Below are 21,299 nucleotides of genomic sequence, written 5' to 3' on the forward strand. Positions count from 1 at the left end.
ATTTGTCCTTCCCTTTCCCCTCTGGTCTGCTGTTAAGTTTCTCAAATTCTGTGTATGAGCAAAAACATTTGCTATCTGTCTTTCTCTGACAGACTTATACCCTCCAATTCCATCCATGTTGTTGCAAATGGCAAGATTTCATTCTTTTTCATTGCCAAGTAATAATCCATTGTATATATAAACCACATCTTCTTTATCCATTCATCATTTATTCAGGCTCTTTCCATAATTACATGTGCCCCTATGAGTCAGCACTCCTGTTTGGATAAATTCCTAGTAGTGCTATTGCTGGGTCATAGGGTAGTTCTGTTTTTAATTTTTTGAGGAACCTCCACAATGTTGTCTAGAGTAGCTGCACCAGTTTGCGTTCCCACCAGCAGTGCAAGAGGTTCCCCTTTCTCCACATTTTCACCACCATCTGTTGCTTCCTGAGTTGTTAATTTTGGCCATTCTGGCAGGTGAGAGGTGGTATCTCAGTGTGGTTGATTTGTATTTCCCTGACAATGAGTGATGTTGAGCATTTTTTCATGTGTCTGTTGGCCACCTGGATGTCTTCTTTGGAAAAGTGTCTGTTCATGTCTTCTGTCCATTTCTTCACTGGATTATTTGTTCTCCCAGTATTAAGTTTAGTAAGTTCTTTATAGATTTTGGATTCTAACCCTTTATCTGATGTGTCATTTGGAAATATCTTCCCCCATTCCCTGTTGTCTTTTCGTTCTTCTGATTGTTTCCTTCGCTGTGCAGAAGCTGTTTGTCTTGATGAGGTCCCAGTAGTTCATTTTTGTTTTTGTTTCCCTTGCCTTTGAAGACATGTCAAGTAGAAGTTGCGTGGCCAAAGTCAGAGAGGTTGTTGCCTGTTTTCTTCTCTAGGATTTTGATGGTTTCCTGTCTCCCATTTAGTTTAGGGTTTTTCATACATTTTGAGTTTATTTTTGTGTATGATGTAAGAAAGTGGTCTAGTTTCATTCTTTTGCATGTCTCTGTCCAGTTTTCCCAGCACCATTTGGTAAAGATACTGTCTTTTTTCCATTGGATGCTCTTTCCTGCTTTGTTGGAGATTACTTGGCCATATATTTGTGGTTTCAATTCTGGGTTCTCTATTCTGTTCCATTGATCTGTCTGTTTTTGTGCCAATACCATACTGTCTTAGTGATTACAGCTTTGTAATACAGCTTGAAGTCTGGGATTGTGATGCCTCCAGCTTTAGTTTTCTTTTTCAACATTACTTTGGCTCTTTGGGGTCTTTTCTGGTTCCATACACATTTTAGGATTGTTTGTTCTAGCTCTGTGAAGAATGCTGGTGTTCTTTTGATTGGGATTGCATTGAATGTGTAGGTGGATTGCTTTAGGTAGTATTGACATTGTAATAATATTTGCCCTTCTAATCCATGAACATGGAATATTTTTCCATTTCTTTGTGTCTTCTTCGGGTTCTTTCATAAGTTTTCTATAGCTTTCAGCATACAGATCTTTTACCTCTTTGATTAGGTTTATTCCTAGGTGGTTGTTGTTGTTTTTTAAACGTTTATTTCTTTTTGAGAGACAGAGCACAAGCAGGGGAGGGGCAGAAAGAGAGGGAGACAGAATTCGAGGCATGCTCCAGGCTCTGAGCTGTCAGCACAGAGCCTGATATGGGCTTGAACCAACTAACTGCGAGATCAGACCTGAGCCAAAATTGGCCACTTAACTGACTGAGCCATGCAGGTGTCCCATTCCTAGGTAATTTATGGTTCTTGGTGCAATTCTAAACTGGATTGATTCCTTGATATCTCTTTCTGTTTCATCATTATTGGTGTATAGAAATGCAACCGATTTCTGTATATTGATGTTTCATCCTGCGACTTTGCTGAATTCATGTATAACTTCTAGCAGTTTTTTGCTGGAGTCTTTTAGGTTGTCCATGTAGAGTATCATGTCACCTGTAAAAAGTGAAAGTTTGACTTCTTCTTTGCCAATTGGATGGGACTTCTTTTTGCCAATTGGCTAGGACTTCCAACACTTTGTTAAACAGCAGTGGGAGAGTAGATAGCCTTCTTGTGTGCCTGATCTCGGGCGGAAAGCTCTCAGTTTTTAGCTGTAGGCTCTTCATATATGGCTTTTATGATGTTTTTAACATTAAAAGAATTATTCACCATGATCAAGGGGGATTCATTTCTGGGATGCATGGCTGGTTCAATATTCACAAATCAATCAACGTGATGCATCACATTAAGAGAAGAAAGGATAAGAACCATGTGATCCTGTCAATAGGTGCAGAAAAAGCATTTGACAAAATATACCATTGTTTCTCAGTAAAAACCCTTAAGAAGGTTGGGATAGAAGGAACATAGGAACACATTCATTCCATCATTCTATGTTTGCAGAACGATCATGGCAGAAGATGCTCCTTTCCCCAGCGGTCTGCAGAGCTGCGTCCTTGTGGGGAAAGCCGTGTTACGGTTGGGCTTTGGTGATTTAGGTCGTGCCCGTGCTGCTGTCTCTGGTCCTTTGGAGTCTTTGGTGCTTTCCGCTCACAGAGTCCTGCTCAGGCTCTCGGGCAGGACTGGCTTAGTGGTCGTGAACTCCTTCGGTTTTGGTTTGTCCAGGAAAGCCTGTATCTCTCCTCCTATTCTGAATGTCAGCCCCGACAGATAAAGGATTCTTGGCTGCGTATTTTTCCGATTCAGCACATTAAATATTTCCCGACACTTCCTTCTGGCCTGCCAAGGTTCAGTGGACAGGTTTGCTACTACCCTTATGTGTCTACCCTTGTAGGTTAAGGACCATTTGTCCCTAGCTGCTTTCAGAGTTCACTCTTTATCCTTGTATTTTGCCAGTTTCACTCTGCTGTGTCGTGGTGTTGACCTATTTCTGTTGATTTTGAAGGGAGTTCTCTGTGCCTCCTGGACTTGGATGTCTGTGCCTTTCCCCAGTTTAGGGAAGTTCTTAGCCATAATTTGTTCAAATAAACCTTCTTCCCCTTCCCTTCTCTCTTCTAGAATTCCTCTGCTATGGATATTATTGTATTTCATTGAGTCGCTTAGGTCTCTAATTCTCCCTTCATGGTCTAGTAATTTCCTAACCCTCTTTTTCTCAGCTTCATTATTTTCCATAATTTTATCTTCTATTTCACTTATTCTCCTCTCTCCTTCTCCCATCCTTGCTGTCACTGCATCTAGTTTATTTTGCACCTCATTTACAGCATTTCTTAATTTATCGTGACTATTTCTTAGGTCCTTGATCTCTGTAGCAAGAGATTCTCTGCTGTCTTCTATGTTCTTTTTCAAGCCCAGACATTTGTCATGTGACTATTATTCTAAATTCTTGTTCAGACAGGAGCACCTGGGTGGCTCATTCGGTTAAGCATCCGACTTTGGCTCAGGTCCTGATCTCATGGTTTGTGGGTTTGAGCCCCGCATCGGGCTCTGTGCTGACAGCTCAGAGCCTGGAGCCTGCTTCAGATTCTGTGTCTCCCTCTCTCTCTGTTCCTCCTGCATTTAGGCTCTGTCTGTCTCTGTCTCTCATAAATAAATAAATGTAAAACAAAAATTTTTAATAAAAACAAAATAAATTCTTGTTCAAACATACTGTTTATACCTGTTTTGAGCAATTCTCTGGATGTCATTTCTTCCTGGAGTTTCTTTTGAAGAGAATTCTCCCAGGTCATCATTTTGGCTGGTTTTCTGTCCCTTATGTGTTTTAAAAGCCTGTTCCGTGTCCTGCACCTGGGAGCACTACCACATGGGAAAGGGGTCACACGCTGCCCAGGGCCAGGCCCTTCAGGAGGTGTGTTTGGAGTGTGTTGTGTGCTCTCTGTTGTTGTGACTCTGGTTGCTTTATCTCCCTATTCGAGTGGTGGTTTGGACCTTCCACCAGGTGTGCTTTGATTTCTTCGTTGAAGTAACCCTAGAAAAAGGAAAAAGGGGAGGGGGAAGAAACATTATCCCGTACAAAGACAGAAATGAAAAGGGTGGGAAAAAAGACCAGGCAGAGAATCAAAGAAACTATAAGGCTTAATCCAGGGTGGGATAAAGAAGAAGGAGATAACAGAAAAAGTGTAAAAAGAATAGAGTGATAATGCCTGATTAAATGAAAAAACAACCAGAATAGAGAAAGAAAAAAATATATATATAAATAAGAATTAACCAAAAATCAATCAGAAACCATGAGGGGGGAAGAAAAAAGGAGGAGAGTAGGAAGAAAAGGAAAAAGAGAAGAGAAGAGGAAGAAATAACAAAATAAAATTTAAAAAACAGACTGCCATACAAAAACCGCAGGGCCATTGTGTCAGCGCCTGGGACCAGAGACGGCGCTGTCTGGAGGAGAGGTTGGGTCAGGGTCAGTCTCACCCCGGTAGGTAGGCACTTACCAGGCACAGAGGGGCGGGTCTGGTGGGAGCGGGTCCGCCGCCACTGGGGGCCGTGTCCTGCTCCCTGAAGCCCCCCTGTGTTGGTGATGGGGAGACAGATGCAACCCCCCAGGCTCCCCTCCCAGACTGCCCTGTTGAGGCAGCCCTCACAGAGCCGAGCGGGTGGCTGGCTTGTCCTGCTCCGCAGTCTCCCGTGCCTCCCAGGCGCCTGGCTGGGATTCAGAGGGTCCCAGCGTCCTAACGGGTGCCGCTCTGCGTGGGCCTGGTTCTAGAGGCCACTCTGCCCGGCTGACAAACAGCCTCTGGCTGGTGCCTGCAAGGTCTTTTGTCCTTGTGGGGGAGGGGGGGCGATACACCCTCTTCCCGCAGGACTCAGGGGAGAGGATTGCTCTCTCCCAGTGCACCCCTGAGATTGCTGCTGCGCCTCGGGGCGGCTCCTCCCCGCCAGGCGCATGCACACAGCTCTGGTCTGCAGAAAGTCGCACACCCCTGATAATTACGATCTTTAGTTCCTAAAGCTGTTTGCAAAGTAGAAACTGGTACTCTCTGTATTTCTCGTTCCCCAGTCCAAGCTCCGGAGAGGTTTTTGTCTTGTCCAAATACACTACCACGCTTCCACAGCCTCTCTTTCTCTTCTTCCTTTTGTCTGTCCACCAGCGGGATTCCGCCCTCCGTGCCTACACCATTTTCTTTCTCCCAGTTCACACGCACGCACCTCTGTCCCGCCAGGCTGTCTCTGTCCACCATGTGGAGATTTTTCAGTCTCTCTGCAGACTGATTCTGTGGGTGTTCCAAGTGTTGTGACCTCAATACTGCTGTGTTTGAGGGACGAGGGAAATTGCTGTCCCCCTACCTCTCTGCCATCTTGACTCCTCTGCAAATCATGTTTCTGATAAAGGACTTATATCTAGAATGTATACCTGTTATAACTTAGTAGGAAGATAATCCAGTTAAGAAATGGATAGGGGCGCCTGGGTGGCTCAGTCAGTTAAGTGTCCGACTTCGGCTCAGGTCATAATCTCACGGTTTGTGGGTTCAAGCCCCACATCGGGCTCTGTGCTGACAGCTCAGAGCCTGGAGCCTGTTTCAGATTCTGTGTCTCCCACTCTCTCTCTGCCCCTCCCCTGCCTGCACTCTGTCTCTCCCTGACTCAAAAATAAATAAATATTTAAATTAAAAACAAAAAAAAGAAATGGATAAGAGATTTTGTAGACATTTAAGCAAAGAAGACATAAAAGTGGTTAATATGCTCAATGTCATGAATCCATTAGGGAAATAGAAACTAAAACCATAATGAAATCCCATTTTACACCCACTAGGGTGGCTGCTATCAGAAAGGCAGGCGCTGGCAAGTGCTAGCAAGGACATGAGGAATGGGGCCCTCGTACTCTGCTGGTAGGAACAAAAAACATGTGGCAGTTTCTTAAGGAGTTAAACACAAGCCACCCATACAACCCTGCAATTTTCCTAGCTGTATGTGGAAACCTCACATGCATCACGCACAAGGATTTGTACGTGAATGTTCATAGCAGGGTTACTCATGACAGCCACGCCGGGGAACAGTGCAAACAGTCAGCTAGACACAGTGTGGCCGGCCGTACAGGGATGTTCTGGTCAGCCGTGAGAAACCATGAGCTCCGGCACCTGCGACAGCGCAGGAGACGCCTGGAAGCACCTTACAAGGCCGGGAAGTCAGAGGCCGAAGACTGCATGTTGCGCGATTCCATTTGTCTGCGATGTCCCCCAGGGCCCAGTCTTAGGAGCAGGCGGTGGTTGGGGGCCTGGTGCTGGGCAGGAAAAGGTGGAGCACAAAGCAGCATGTGGTCTTTATGAGGTGGCGAAAATGATGTAAAACTGGATTTTGGTGGTGGCTGCACAGCTCTGTATGTTTATTAATACTATGGAAGTAAATACCAAAGACATAAATAAATTATACTGCAATGAGGCTGTTAAAAACACACCTTGAGTGTATGTAAGTAGGTGACACACTCATGTGGTTCAGAGTTAACGTCTGAAAGGTATGCCCTGCGCACCCCTGCCGCCGCGCCTGCTGCCCCCACGCAGACCTGAGTGCAGCTCAGTTTCTTACCACACCCCCATTCCTTAAATGTGACACTTGTCACAGCCCAGAACTGGGTTTTTTAAAAAATCAAATGAGAAAATTTCTTTAACTGACAAGTTATTTTACATCTTCCATTTACCGTGATTCATGGCAATTCCGAGTTTATTTGTGCTGTTCATTTATGTTTTTTAATGTTTCCCCCCCGTTCCTAACATCTATCAAAGTAGTTTTTTTTCAATCTCTTTTTTGCCTCTACTTAGCAGTTAGTGGCAAGTTATGTCCTATTTGTATTCTTTTAGTGGCTGTGAAATTCTAAAATGAATGTTTACATTTTCTAAAGGTCTGAAGTTAACGAGTGTCTCCCCTTCCCGAACCACACAAGGGCCTTGCTCACTTTGCCTGGGGGTCACCTCCTACCTCCCCTTCTCCTCTTCCCATACCTAATCCGGCCGCAGGCTCTGGGCCGGCTCTGCCTTCTGTGTCTTCACATGTCTTCCTCCTGGACAAGGGTCTCTTTTCTTCAACTGTGTCCTCGCCTCGTCATTTTCTCTTTTGTTTAGAGATGGCTCGATTTCATTTTAAGTCTTGAGTGGTAATTTCTCTGCAGGTTTTCTTCTAGTGCCTTGCTTTCCAGGCTCGTGGCCACTTCTGGAGAGCCGCCCACTGCCCCTTCCTGGGTCCTTCCCCACTTCTGTGTAGGTGTATGGTTCCTTTTTTTTTTTTTTTAATTCTTTTGCTTCCTAAATTTCAGAGAGTATGTCCTCTATCATTCTGGGGAGATCCTTAGTCGTTGTTTCTTAAATTTTGCCTTTCCCTTTTTCTGCCTTCTTCTTCCAGAACTTATTACAAGTTTGTCAGATGCCTCAGTCTATTACCCTGTGTCTTTTCCTTTGTTTTGTTAGTTTAATTGATATCTTGGTCTCTGTACTTATTTTGCGTAATTTCCTCATATTGATCTTTTAGGAAATTAGTCTGTCTTCAGCTGAAACTAATTTGTGGTTCAATTACCTACTGAGTTTTTAGTCTAAGTGACTGTGTTTTTATTTTTAGAAGCTGTATTTGCTTATCTTTTATACTTGCCTGTTCTTTATTCATAGTATGTTCTGTTTTGAATTACTTCTTTTGTATCTCTAGTGATTTTAGGCCTACATGTTTCAATTAATTCCTTGTTAATTCTTTTCTCTGAATTTTTGAGAGTCTGATTGTACCAGTTTTAACATTTTTTTTAATGTTTATTTATTTTTGAGAGACAGAGTGTGAGTGGGGGAGGGGCAGAGAGAGAGGGAGACACAGAACCTGAAGCAGCTCCAGGCTCTGAGCTGTCGGCACAGAGCCCGACGTGAGGCTCGAACTTTGAACAGCGAGATCATGACCTGAGTCAAAGTTGGACACTTAACCAAATGAGCCACCCAGGCGCCCCTGATTGTGCCATTTTTTTGTGGCTGCTACTGGAGTTACTCACTGGCGAGCACTGTATCCACCAGGGCCTTCTCGGCCATCCTTTGTGGCCTGGGGATCCTTCCTTTTGCATCTGCCAGGCATCTGGCATCGCAGGCTGCTAGAGTCCCTTTCATTTAGTTACTTGTGGTTCCTTGTCACATGACATACTGTGATCCCCTGAATTGTTGGTCATCCAAGAGGAAACTGTGAGCTTTCAAACTTTGTGGCTTTGCTCGTGGTTTTTCCTGTGCCAAGAGCACTTTTTCTCTAGTGAGTCTCCATCCTCCTTCAAGGCCTTGTATCACACTACTTCCTTTGTGAAGCCTTTCTTGGTGCCTCACGCGGAGTCAGGGGCACCGCCTCAGCTGGCTGCGTGTCCTTCCTCCTCATGCCCGCAGAGCCTGTGGGCAGATGCGTGTGCGTCCCACCAGCCAGAAGCTCAGGACAAGGCTGCAGTATGTATCAGCTAAACTCCGAGACCAGCACCATCTGGACAATGAATAAATCTTAGATTTCCTTTAAATCTTTATTTATTTTTATTTGAAAGAGAGGGAACACACGCAATCAAGGCGGGGGTGGGGGGGGAGGGAGAGAGAATCTCAAGCAGGCTCCATGCCTAGTGCGGAGCCAGACGTGGGCTTGATCCCATGTCCCTAGGGTCAAGTCCTGAGCTGAAATCAACAGACGCTCAACCAACTGAGCCACCCAGGCGCCCCTCAAATTTACTTTAAAGTACTATGTTTATAAGATAGAATTAACACGGTTAGATTATATTTCACAAAATGATAAACAGAGATTTTAAGATAATGTATGTAAAATGAGTAAAATAGAACCCTTTCCCACAGTTTTGAGGTCAAACAGATTTCTGATTTCACAAAGCCTGCATCCTCACGTTTGACAGAATGAGTAGGCCCTGGAGAAGGGCCCCCGAGAGGCGGGGCTGCCCAGCTGTGTGCTTCTCCCACAGGTGAGCATCTGCCTGGAATGCAACAGCAGCAAACTGCGGGGCTTGAAGCGAAAGTGGATCCGCTGCTCGGCCCAAGCGACCGTCCTGCACCTGAAGAAGTTCATCGCCAAAAAACTTAACCTTTCATCTTTCAACGAGGTAATAGTTAAGCCACAAATAGAAACTATAACAAATCAGTTCTCTTTTGTAAAAGCGATACTTCTACGGTTCTTTATGGGGGGGTTTGTTAGGAGATTTTAAGTCAGAAAACAAAAAGCTCAGTTTGTTTTACGTGCCCCCAGACAGTGTGACTGGGGTCATGGGGAGGACGAGAGTGGAGGGAAGGCCAGGCCGAGCACGGGGAGCCCCCACAACGGGAAGTGGGGGCGGTGTGACGCGTGCTAGAGGGTTTCATCTCAGAGAGAGACTCTGTTCTTTCATTTCACAAACAGGTGGCTGACTGGCTGGGGGGTGGCGGTGAGCAGGCGGGCAGGGGGAGATTTTGTGGGACATGACGGGCCCCGGGTGTGCGCAGGGGACCGGTGGACAGAGTGCTGGGCGAGCACTTATGCTAAGATGTCCCTTGGCAGTAGGAGCCAGTTGTGCATAAATAAGTGCGAAGACAAAGCGCTGGGGGGTCTTGGGCCGGAAACCTCACTGTAAAATAGCCCTCGGGCCATGAGGAAAGTGGATCACTGGGGCCCAGAGACAGAAGCAGGAGAGGCCGGCAGGGGCGTCTGTGGCAGGAGTCCAGGGGAGATGGGCCGGGGTGGGGGAGGGGGCGCTGCGGACGGCAGAATTGGACAAACTTGAGGAATGTTTCAGAGAGAGTAGTAGGTTGAACAGTAGCCCCCAAAATAGGTCCACATACCCCAGAATCTGTAAACGTGACCTTTTTGGAAAAAGGATTTTTTCTAAATTAAGTAAAGGTCCATAATTAAGATAAGAATCATGAGATGAGATAACCCGTGAATGGACCCTAAATCCAATGATAAGTGTCCTTACAAGAGAGAGCAGAGGAATTTGAGACACACACACACACGGGAGAAAGTGATGTGAGGGCAGAATCACAGGGAGTGATGAGGCCACCAGCCCAGGAGCTCCTGATCTGCCCGAAGCTGGAAGAGACAGGAGGGACCCTCCCCTAGAGCCTCCAGAGTGAGCTCAGCTTGGCCTGGGCCTTGACTTTGGGCTCCGGCCTCCGCATCTGTGAGGAAGTAAATTCCTGTTGTTTTAAACCACCGGGTTAGGGCACTTTATCACAGCTGATACAGGAAACCAGAACAGATTTCGGTACCAGAAGTGGAGTGCTGCTGTAACAAATACCTTAGAAACGTGGACATGGCCTTGGACTTGAATAACAGGTAGAGGCTGGAAGAATTTTGAGAGACACGATAAAAAAAGCTGGATTGTCATGAAGAGACTGCTGCTGGAAATATGGTCACTAAAGGTGACTCTGGTGGCAGCTCCACAGGAGGTAAGGGGCACCAGGGAGACCCCTCTGTCACCTTGGAGGATACATGTCACCACAGGCACAACGTTGGTAGAAACTGGAATGTCAAATATGCTTCTGACGAGGAAGAGAGGACGCAGAAGAAAAGCAGTCACCATCACACGGTGGCAGGAAGCCGGGGGGTCAGTGCTGTGCGACCGCATGGAGGTGATAAACTTGGGTGTCTAGCCAAGGAGATCCCCAAGCCAAGTGTGAGGGTGTGGCCTGCTGTCTTCCTGCTGCTCTCAGTAAAATATGAGAGGAGATGTGAATTGGGGAAGGGACTGCTAAGCAAAACAGAGCCAGCACTTAGACCTGTCACGACCGCAGAGACCAGAAGCCAGGGCTTCACTGCTGGGAAGGCACACGCAGTGTGGGAGGGAAGCCGGAGAGTGTGGCTAGATAACCTTTTGCTGAAGACACTAGTTGTGTGACTCAACTGTCTCACAGAAACTAGGAATGGATCTGTAGAGGACCGTCCTGTCTGATGGCCTGGATCCCTGACATATATGGGAGACCCACAACGTTTTTGAGAATGTTGTACCAACAGAATGAGCATCACCTTTTCCTGAAGGGGACAGAGACAGGAAGAAATGAGAGCAGGCTGTCAGATTTCCAAAATGTTGCAATCAGGAGATAGGCTGATAGAGCTACCCAGCTGCAAACCTTCACGACCCTTCACGAAAAAGGAGGAATGACTCCCAGGGCAGAGCCTTAGGCCCAGACAGTGAGGCTGTCACAGGCCCAGAGAACAGAATCTCAACCTACAGTGTTATTTTCAGGCCTCGAACCCTCGTGGAATTTTTCCTGCTGAGTTTCAAACTTGCTGGAGACTGTGACCCCTTTATTCTTCTAATATTATTGCCCTTTGGAGTAGGAATGTCCTGTATTTTTCCCAACCTTGTATATGGGGAGCAGACTATGTGATTTTAGTTTCACAGGACCCACAGGTAGAGAAGAATTTCAGCCCAGATTCATCCTACCCAGAGCCTCACCTCTGCCTGATTCATATGCTTTGGAAGGGAAGGTCTGGGATGTTGGCTAATGGTGTCTGAGAAGATTTTGGAATTTGGAGTTGATACCAGAATGGGTGGAGAATGTTGGGATGGGGTGAGTGTATTTCACATGTGGGATGGATGTGGATTTGGGGGGACCAGAAGGCAGACTATAGTGGGTGAAACGATGACCCCACTAAAAGATATGTTCATTTCCTAACCCCTAGAACATGTGAATATGACATTATTTGAAAAAAGGTCTTTGTCAATGTGTCAAGAAGCTTGAGATGAAGAGATCATCCTAGATCCTCCAGCTGGACCCTAAATTCAGTGACAAAGGTCCTTATAAGAGGAATGGCAGACATAAATTATCTCAGATTTTACAAGATACATACCTGTAAGGTAAGCACCTTCTCTGACCACAGCAGCATGACATTAGAAATTACTAACAGAAGGAAAAGTGGAAAGTTTACAAAATTGTGGAAATTAAACAACTCACTTTTTAAAAAATATTTTATTTATTTCTGAGAGAGAGAGAGAGAGCATGACAAGGGGAGAGTCAGAGAGAGAGGGAGACACAGAATCTGAAACAGGCTCCAGGCTCTGAGCTGTCAGCACAGAGCCCGATGTGGGGCTCGAACCCACGAACCGTGAGCTCATGACCTGAGCCGAAGTCGGACGCTTAACCAACTGAGCCACCCAGGTGCCCCTTAAACAACTCACTTTTTTTTTTTTTTTAAGTGTTTTATTTATTTCTAGGAGAGAGAGAGAGAGAGATAGCGTGAACAGGGGAGGGTCAGAGAGAGAGGGAGTCACAGACTGAAACAGGCCCCAGGCTCCGAGCTGGCAGTCAGCACAGAGCCCGACGCGGGGCTCGAACCCACGAACCATGAGATCATGACCTAAGCGAAAGTCGGACGCTTAACCGACTAAGCCACCCAGGTGCCCCAAACAACTCACTTTTAAACAAGTAATGAATCAAAGAGAAATTGGAAAATATCTACTGACAAATGAAAACGAAAACACAACTTACCCAAACTCATGGGGTACAGCAAAAGCAATGCTAATGAGAAATTTATAACTATAAATACATTAAAAACAAGAAAAGTCTCATCAATACCCTAAACTTGCAACTTGAAGAAATAGAAAAAGAGCTAAACCCAAAGCTAGCAGAAGGAAGTAAATAATAAAGATTAGAGCAGAGATAAATGGAATAGAGAACAGAAAAACAATAGAAAAATTCAGCAGTTCTTCAAAAAGGTCAACAAAGTTGACAAACTTTTAGCTAATGGACTAAAAAAAAAAATTACTAACATCTGATATGAAAGTGGAGGCATTGTTACCAGTTCCATTAGAAATCAAAAGGAAAAAAAAAAAAATCAAAAGGATTGTGGGGTGCCTGGGTAGCTCAGTCAGTTAAATATCCGACTCCTGATTTCGGCTCATGTTATGATAAATAACTAACTTTAAAAAACAGAAATAAAGATCATAAGAGAGTACAAATAGTTGTACACCAACAAATCAGATACCTTTACGTGAAATGGACAAATTCCTGGAAACACCGAGCCTGCAGAGACTAAATCACAGAGACACAGAAAGTCTGAATAGACCCATGACTGGTACAGAGACGGAATCAGTGATCCAGAATCTCCCAGCAGAGGAAAGCCCAGGACCTGTCGGCTTCACAGGTGAATTCTGTCAAATATTTAAAGAAGAGCTAACATCAGTCCTCCCCAAACTTTTCAAGAAAATTAGAGAAACTCCCCAACTCATCGTGTGAGGCCAGCATTACCCTGATACCAAAGCCAGACAGACGCTGTAAGAAAACTACAGGCCAACGTCCCTTCTGAACGTTGATGCAGAATCCTCAGCATAATGCTGGCAAACAGAACTCAGCAATGTGTTGAAAAGACTGCACACCACGACCAAGTGGGATTTATTCCTGGAAGGGGAGGAGGGCTGAACATACTAAAATTGGTCAGTGTAATATCCCACATCAACAAAATGGAGGGGGCAGCCACGTGATCATCTCGGCTGATGCAGACAGCTCAGTTGACAAAATTCAACACCGTTTCGTGATAAAAACACTCAGCAGACCAGGAATGGAAGCCATATATGAAAATAAAATAAAAGCCATATGTGAAAACCTACTACAAGCATCTGCTCAGTGGTGAAAGACTTAAACTTTTCCTCTAAGATCAGGAATAAAGTAGGGATGCCTGCTCTCAACACTTCTATTCAGTATGGTCCTGGACACTCTACCCAGAGCAATCAAGTGAGAAAAATAAATAAAACATCCAAATTGGAAAGGAAGAATTAAAATTATCTCTTTTTGCAGCTGATATGATCTTATCCATAGAAAACCCTAAAGATTACACACATATGCACATTAGAACTAGTAAATGAATTCAGCACGGTAGCAAGCTACAACATCAACACAAAAATCAGCGCATTTCTGTACATTAGCAATGAATGTTTGAAAAGGAAATTACAAAAAAACAATTTAGCATCAAAAAGAATAAAATACCTAGGAATTAGCTTACCAAGGAAGTGAAAGCCTTCTACAATGAAACTACAAAGATTGCTGAAAGAAATTAAAGAAGGCATAAATAAATGGAAACAAACCCCAAATAATGGATTGGAAGACTTAATATTATTAAAACGCAGGGGCACCTTGGTGGCTCAGTTAAGCATCCAGCTGCAGCTCAGGTCATGATCTCACTTCTTGTGAGTTTGAGCCCCACGTCAGGCTCTCTGCTGTCAGCACAGAGCCTGCTTCGGATCCTCTGTCCCCTTCGCTGCCCCTTCCCCCCTGTTCTCTCTATCTCAGAATAAATAATCTTTAAAAAAAAAAGAAAATATTGTTAAAACATTAATATTACCTAAACAATCTATACTCAAAGCGATGCCTATCAAAATCCCAATGATGTTTTTTGCAGAAATTTAAAAACCCATACATAATTTTATATGAAATATGTCAAAACAATCTTGGCATAAAGACAGATATCTAGATCAATGGAATAGAATAGAGACCCCAGAAATAAACCCTCATGTGTGCGGTTAAAATGATGTCTAACAAGGTTGTCAGGACCACTCAGTGGGGAATGGACAGTCCTTTCAACAAATGGTGCTGGGGAAACTGCACACCCACATGCAGGAGTGACGTCACAGAGGGGCCTGCAGCCCACGTCCCTAGCAGCGCTGCTCACAACAGCTAAGATGTGAAGGAACCCAGTGTTCATTGGCGGATGGATGGATGGTGGACAAAATGTCCCTCCAACGACGGGATGTTCCTCCGCCTTAAACAGGAGGGACGTCCCGCCACCCGCCGTCATGTGGACGAGCCTGGAGGACACTGTGCTCAGTGAAACAAGTCACGAGGGGACAAGCACTGGAACGATTCCGCTTACACGAGGCCCATGAAGGACTCAGACCATAGGGACAGAAAGTGGGTGGTCGGGGTCAGAGGCTGGGGGCGGGGGAGACGGGGAGCTGGTGCTTCACGGAGCAGAGCGTCCACTGGGAAGATGAGAAAGTTCTGGAGGTGGAGGGGGGGAACGTTCACAACACTGCGAATGTACCTAATGCCACGGAGCTGCCCACATACAAAATGGTTAAAATGGTAAATTTTTTGTGTATTCTATTACATTTAAAAAATAAATAGGAACGAGCTGGTGATAGAGGCAAAAAGCTCCAGAGACCCCAGGGAGAGTGTGGCCTACAGGCTTCCAGGCAGGACTCTGAGAGATAAAATCCTGCATTAAGTCCCCCAGTTGTGTTTCCGGACAGCCACAGGAGACCAAAACTGAGCCAGAATGCTGTGCTGGTGTTTGAGGGCGCTGCTAGCGGGAAGAAGGGGTTGGGAATGACTCTCGGGCCCAGGGTGGACGGCCTCTGGAGACAGGCTGCTGTGGCCACTGCCTGCACGCAGTGGAGACGTAAAGTGGGAGGTGTCAGGGCCCCGGGTCAAGGTTGGGGTTCTTGGTGTGTGGTGCCGTTTGGCACCCAGGGTCGTGGTGAGATTGTCCGGAGGTTGGTGCGGGTGAGGGGCCTGCCTGGGGGAGGCGGAGTTGGGGGGTCAGGGGTCAGGGCAGTCTTCTCAGAGCCCCACCTGTGCCCTGCCCGCCCCCCCCCCCCCGCCCAGCCCCCAGGCAGATGCAAGGGCCTTCTTCCCCTCATCCTGACGGAGATTTGTGGATTTGTCGTCTGGGAAACAAAACAATGCGATTCCACTCCACACCTATCAGAACAGCCCAGGTCCAGAGCTCTGACCACCACACTCGGGGAGGGTATGGAGCCACAGGAAATCCTGTTTGTGGCAGGAGGGAACTTAGGAGGGGGCACGACTTTGCAAGACAATTTGTCAGTCTCTTACAAAACGAATTATACACTTATCATGTGATCCAGCAGTCGAGCCCCAGTGCTCGCCCGAGTTAGCTGAAACCTTAGTCCGCACACGTCCCTGCACATGGGTGTTCGTAGCAGCTTTGCTCATAATTGCCCAAACTAAGAAACAACCAAGATGTCCGTAGCGGGTGACGGCACTAAACGGTGGTCACCAGACAGTGGGGTCTAACTTGGGCCGGAGAGGGAAGCGAGCTGTGAAGCGTGAGAAGGCCTGGGGGGACCTTAGATGCGCTCGCTAAGGGACAGAAGCCAATGTGATTCCGGCCGGAGGACATTCTGGAGGCGGTGGGGCCCCAGGGGCTGTGGGGGTGGGGGCGGGGGAGGGTGAAGGCCTGGGGCCCGGGCGGTTTCAGGCAGTGTGGCAGCCCTGTGTGGCACCAGCGTGGGGGTGCCCCGCAGGATGCGCACCGAGGGCGACCCGGCCGTGGCCTCGGGTGACGACGTGTCAGCTCCCGCAGGTGCCCCCCGGGTGGGGGTGTGGACGGGGGGGTAGGGGGACGTGCGACATTTCTGTGCCTCCCTCAGCTTTGCTGTGAGCCTAGACCTGCTCAAAATAGTGTTTTTTAAAAAGAAAAGAGAAAGACCATCTGAAGAGCCCATCGTAAGGTAAGAGGAACGGGCTTGGCCAAGAGGTGGACTGAGGTGGGGAGACAGGTGCTCTGTGGTGACAACAGCTGAGGGCCCGGTGGGGGCCGCGTGGCAGGTGTGGACCCAGGTGCTCTTGGCTCCGGGCGTGTTGGGGCGGGGTGCTCCCCACCTGTGCCCCCTGGAAACGGCCCGTCGGCCACGGGCCACTGACTGTGTGGCCCGAGCGGCGTGGCTGGCACAGACCGGAGGCCACGTGTGCTGAGCGCTGTGCTGTGGCACCCTGACTCAAGCCTTCTTCTCCTGCCAGCTGGACATTTTATGCAACGAGGAGATCCTGGGCAAGGACCACACGCTCAAATTTGTGGTTGTCACCAGGTGGAGATTCAAGGTGAGAACTGTCACTTTGTAAAGACTGGGTTATTTGATTTTCTGATTCTGCTACAAAGGGCAACTACTTTTCTGTGCATATTTCCCACTAAGAGCTTAGAAATAACAACTCAGTCACAGGATTATTCTGGAATCATCAGCACCAGAGCTGGTGTGGCGGGGGGCCTCAGGCGAGCACCACCCCTTCTGGCCAGAGTGCCTGACCCCAGTCGGCTGCAGGGGTCAGAGGATGCCCACAGGCCTTTGGGTCCCCCTCTAACGCAGGAAGCAGACGGCAGGATCTCCGAGTTGAGGGGCAGCCCGGAGAAGGGGGTGACAGCCAGTAGGACCCCAAGAGGAAAGGCGGGACCGGGTGGGGCAGCAGTGTGCGGAGGGAAGGAGCCTGGCCCGCCCCTTCCCTGCCTCCGCAGCTGGCGGTGGTGACGGTGACGTGGTGACGGTGGTGACGGCGCCACGCTCTGACTTTGTCTTACAGAAGGCGCCGCTCCTGCTGCACTACAGACCCAAGATGGACCTGCTCTGAGCCCGGCCCTGGGCTGGCCCCGCCCCGCCAGGCCGCGGCCGGCAGGCTCCTGGGGACCAGATTTCTGAACAGAGTATTTATAACTTTTGTATGAGAGAACTCACACTCAACGAGACACTACCAGCACCGCGGTTACGAGATGACAAAACACTTCACTTCACAGTCTTAGCGGCCGAAGAGGCGCCTCTCACAGACTGGACGGGAAACACAGCGGCCACGCGACCTTCGCTTGCTTTCCAGGCCTTGGAAATCTGGTCATTTGAGTTCGATTGATGAATTAGGGTTCACAGTAAGCCTCGAAAATACTTTATGTTTATTGAACCCTTCCTAAGTTATTGAGAAAATATCTTTTCATGGTGAATGATGATATTTATGTTGCCTTTAGCTTCCTGAAGACTTAGAAGGTATATAAAGGTTTAATTTAAAAGCATACCAAAAGAGGTTTCCATTAATGAGTTAGCCACGGTATTTAATTTTCCACATTAGGAAACAGGAAAGGCCGAGAGCTCCCCTGCCTCCCCTCCCCTGGGCTCCGAGGGCCACTCAGCCCTGAGGCGAGAGAGGGTCCCCCCCCCACTCCCTGCCACGCCCCCCAGACGCGGGCACACGCAGGTGGCCCGGTGCGCCGGGCAGGAGGGCCGGAGGCGGCACACTGGTTGGCAGAGCCGTCCTTCTTCTTCAGCCTCACCGGGGGGAGCGGGGCTGCTGTGCTCGGGGCCGCCGCTTCGCTCGCCTGCTTAGTTCTCCCCGTCTTCGTCTTGCTGAAGGCAGAGGTGGCAGCCGTGTGAGGGGTTCCCGGTGGACGAGGGCTGGTGCCACGGGCGTGCGGGCTCCGATCCGCACCGCGGCCGCCCTGCTTGTGCACGAAGCTCGTGCACCCTGTGGCTGCCCGCAGCAGGCGATGCGCCCTCAAGCCAAGCCTGGGGGGTGCCTGCTGGCTGCCTTTTCGGTGACTTAACGTCCTAAAGTGCCAGTCACAGGCAGCACACGCTTTGTCAACCCCTTTCTCCTCCCAAATGTCAATATTTTTGTGGAACTAAAGAATAAATATTTCCTTGAAAGTAGTAACTTGGAACGTGGGAGGCAGGAAGGAGAAGGGAACCACTTTCTGGGGCAGTGGAGGCGTTGCCCCGGGTTCTCTGTCCGTCCTCGCCCTCTGCACCCGCACCGCTTTCTCAGAGAGCTTGGCGTTCCACCGCCCTCGCCCGCCGCCTCCGCTCACCCTGCAGGCAGGCGGGGGGGCCTGGGTCCATCAGCCCCCATCCACCGCCTCTGTTCACGGACCGTGTCACCTTACTCACTAGCATTTTTCCCTCCAATTTGCTTTGAAAGTTATGGTGGGGTTTCCTCTGCTTCCCATTTCATACACGTAGATGTCAGGAGCGGCCACTAACGAGACCTAATCTTGGTGACGAGAAAACCACTCAAATTAATTCAGTCCAAGTGATTTTAACGTAAGGCCTTTTACACACATAAAAACAGATTATTGGGGATTGGCCAAAATTCATATCTTCATTTAAGCCCATTAACTCCCAGTGCTGTTTGAATTGTTCAGTTACCTAAGCTTGCTATTCATCCAAATCGTGTTCTAGAGTTGCTCTACTAGGGTTAATGAGTAGATGTGTATGAGCAAATATTACCTGTCTACCTCAGAATACACATTACTGCTGAAGCACTCTGCACCACCACACGTTACCACAGTGCGGTTTTCGGGTTAGCGTTAGAACTTGGGTATTTTCCTGGGTAGTGGAGGAGGGGAGGGTTAAACAGTGTAAGCATCCACATTCAAACAAAATCGACTCACGGTTCAGATTAGACTGAGTATCGCTGTAATAATCTCATAATATATATTTGTAACTTTGTAGCTATCTTTGAAATCACTTGAATCTGCTATGGTGCTAAGTGGACGTACTTAAATACACAGAGAGGTGGACGCAGGGCTGACGCGGCCGGCGGGCGGCTGGCCCTCCTGTGACCCCCTTTTGTAACCGTGTCAACCTGACGAAACCTCAGCAGCAGAAGTACCTATTTTTCTAAGATCCCTCACGCAGACTGTCTTCGCTGCAGGACGGCCCCGGGGACCCCCGCCCCCCAGCTGACGGGAGCCCAGAGCCTGCGTCCCAGGGCAGCTTCCGTGGCCCCTACCCCGCCGTCATGCTTTCGTTTCACATCATAAAGCTGAATTTAATTTCCAGCATGAAAGCCAGGATCAGTTAGTGATTGGATCCTGCTAAGTTTTTTCTTTTAACAGATGGAGTTACTGTGAAGTAGTTTTCACGCCTGTTCATGCTGGTAAAGCAAGAGCCGCTCAGTTACCTTCCTGCGTCACCGGCACCGGCACCGGCACCGGCACCGGCAGCGGGATGCCCTGCCCGGCACGTGGTCTCGCTAAACGCAGTTTTCATGAAAATAGAAAATTCAGATAGAATATATAAATATTGAATTTAAGATTTGGGGGGTTAAAGAAAAGAAAACTTAACTTTATAAAATTATTTATTCTATTTTAAGCCTTCTATCATATTTTCCCATCCGATTGTTTGGTTTCCGTGGTCCAGCTTTATTTACAGGCATATAAGATGAAATTGTGACATGTTTTGCAAGCTTCTTCTTTTACTTTGAGTAGCTTTTAATTTGTACGTTTTGTTCTATATAGCTGAGGAGCATTGTTTATGCTTTTGTGCAATAGGTCCCAGGATGCGTTTATTAGACATCTGTTTAAGTTGTAATGTTGCATCTCTTCTGCTAAATTGAAAGGGAACGTAGGTGGAATTTCAAAATATGTACATTCAGCTATTTGGCTTTCCTTTTCATTGTTGTTATAAGAATGCTGTTTCTGGGGATGGTTTGTGTGTGTGCAAGAATGCCTGTCAGCAATATTTTAGGGCGCGAGACCGGGCAGGCTGCCGTGAGGTGGTGCGTGGCCATCCTGGACCGGCCTCGCGGCCGCCCCAGGTCTGCTATTTTCAGACCCCGAGTGCGGCCCTTGGATGCCCCACCCCATGTCGACCAGAGCACGGATGTGTGGGTGCTATTTTCCCCGTGGGCTCCCGAGCCCTCTGGGGCGTGTGGCCTCTGGTGCCTCCTTGTGGCGAAGTCTTTAGCGATCCATTTCCTTTTATCCTCAAAGCGCACAGGATGGCATTTTACAGCAATTTAAAATGTGTCATTGGATTGAATGTTCCAGGAACGAGCCAGCTGATTTCTACTTTATACGTGAGTATTAGATGTGCTTTTAAGACACTGAAAATAAACTGAGCTCAGATAAATCAGAACAGACCCCGTTTCTCTGTTTCCTCAGGAAGTCATTTACACTCCACCACATCACATGTGACCTTAGCGCCAGAAGCCAGTGTGTCTCTCTGCCTTGGCATTTAACAGACTACGTTAAGTTGAGATAAGTAGATTAGAAAACCATTATTCAAACCAGCCGTAATCTTTCCAGATTCTGTCCCTGTGAGGCAGGGATGGGTGTGCGGAGCAGCCGCCAGGCCACCAAGGAGGCTCTGCTTGTGCAAATGCCCACCCACGCTCGGCCTGCATCACGTGTGGTTCGCCACATCCACGAGCACATCTGAAGGACGGACTGCAGTTTGGGTGTCCCCTAAAATGTGTGTAGCGTTAGTGTAAATGTCTGTTCCAACAACTGATTTGGGTATAAGAAAACCATTTTTTCCCAAGTGACGTAGGGTTCGGTGTGAGCCACCACTGACCTGACCGCCACACGTGGCAACATGGAGGCTGTCGCGGTGTATTGAGATGACAATGCAGATACATATTTTTGACTGTTTAATTTGAAAGTTTACATTTTTTATGCTTTGTGTTGGTGTGTAATTTTTTGTACTATTGGTGGCTAGTTTTTGTCTAAAATCTTTTTTGGAATATTGCTTCAATGTTTTGATTTTATGATAGTGAAGCTTGTACTCAGTGTTTTGCCAAAATTAATATTATATGCTTGTAATAAAAGCAAAAGAAAAACTTACCTAAAACTTTTTCGGGCTGGAAATTTATCATCTAAGATATCTGTAAGAGCGTAAGAGGGATGGTCTCTTAGGCACTGCAGTGGAATGAGAATTAATTACCACAGGTGCTGCGGGCACACACCCGCTCCTCT

General features: G+C 47.5%; 1 protein-coding gene across 2 annotated transcripts in view; it reads left to right on the top strand.

Annotated features, from left to right (window-relative positions):
* Positions 1-20,457, top strand: part of PCGF3 (polycomb group ring finger 3) — a 61,743-nt gene extending 41,286 nt beyond the window's left edge. The window contains exons 9-11 of one of the 2 annotated variants that reach the window (XM_039220380.1): positions 8,818-8,955; positions 16,586-16,666; positions 17,141-20,457. In XM_039220380.1, coding sequence (XP_039076311.1) covers positions 8,818-8,955; positions 16,586-16,666; positions 17,141-17,188 — 267 coding nt within the window. In that variant the 3' untranslated portion in view covers positions 17,189-20,457. Of the gene's footprint in view, positions 1-8,817; positions 8,956-11,510; positions 11,724-16,585; positions 16,667-17,140 lie in introns of those variants that run through there. The other variant, XM_039220381.1, reaches the window with a different exon arrangement.
* Positions 20,458-21,299: the final 842 nt, after the last annotated feature.

This window comes from Hyaena hyaena, unplaced genomic scaffold, assembly GCF_003009895.1.
Source record: "Hyaena hyaena isolate Hyena2069 unplaced genomic scaffold, ASM300989v1 scaffold_886, whole genome shotgun sequence".
NCBI lineage: Eukaryota > Metazoa > Chordata > Mammalia > Carnivora > Hyaenidae > Hyaena > Hyaena hyaena.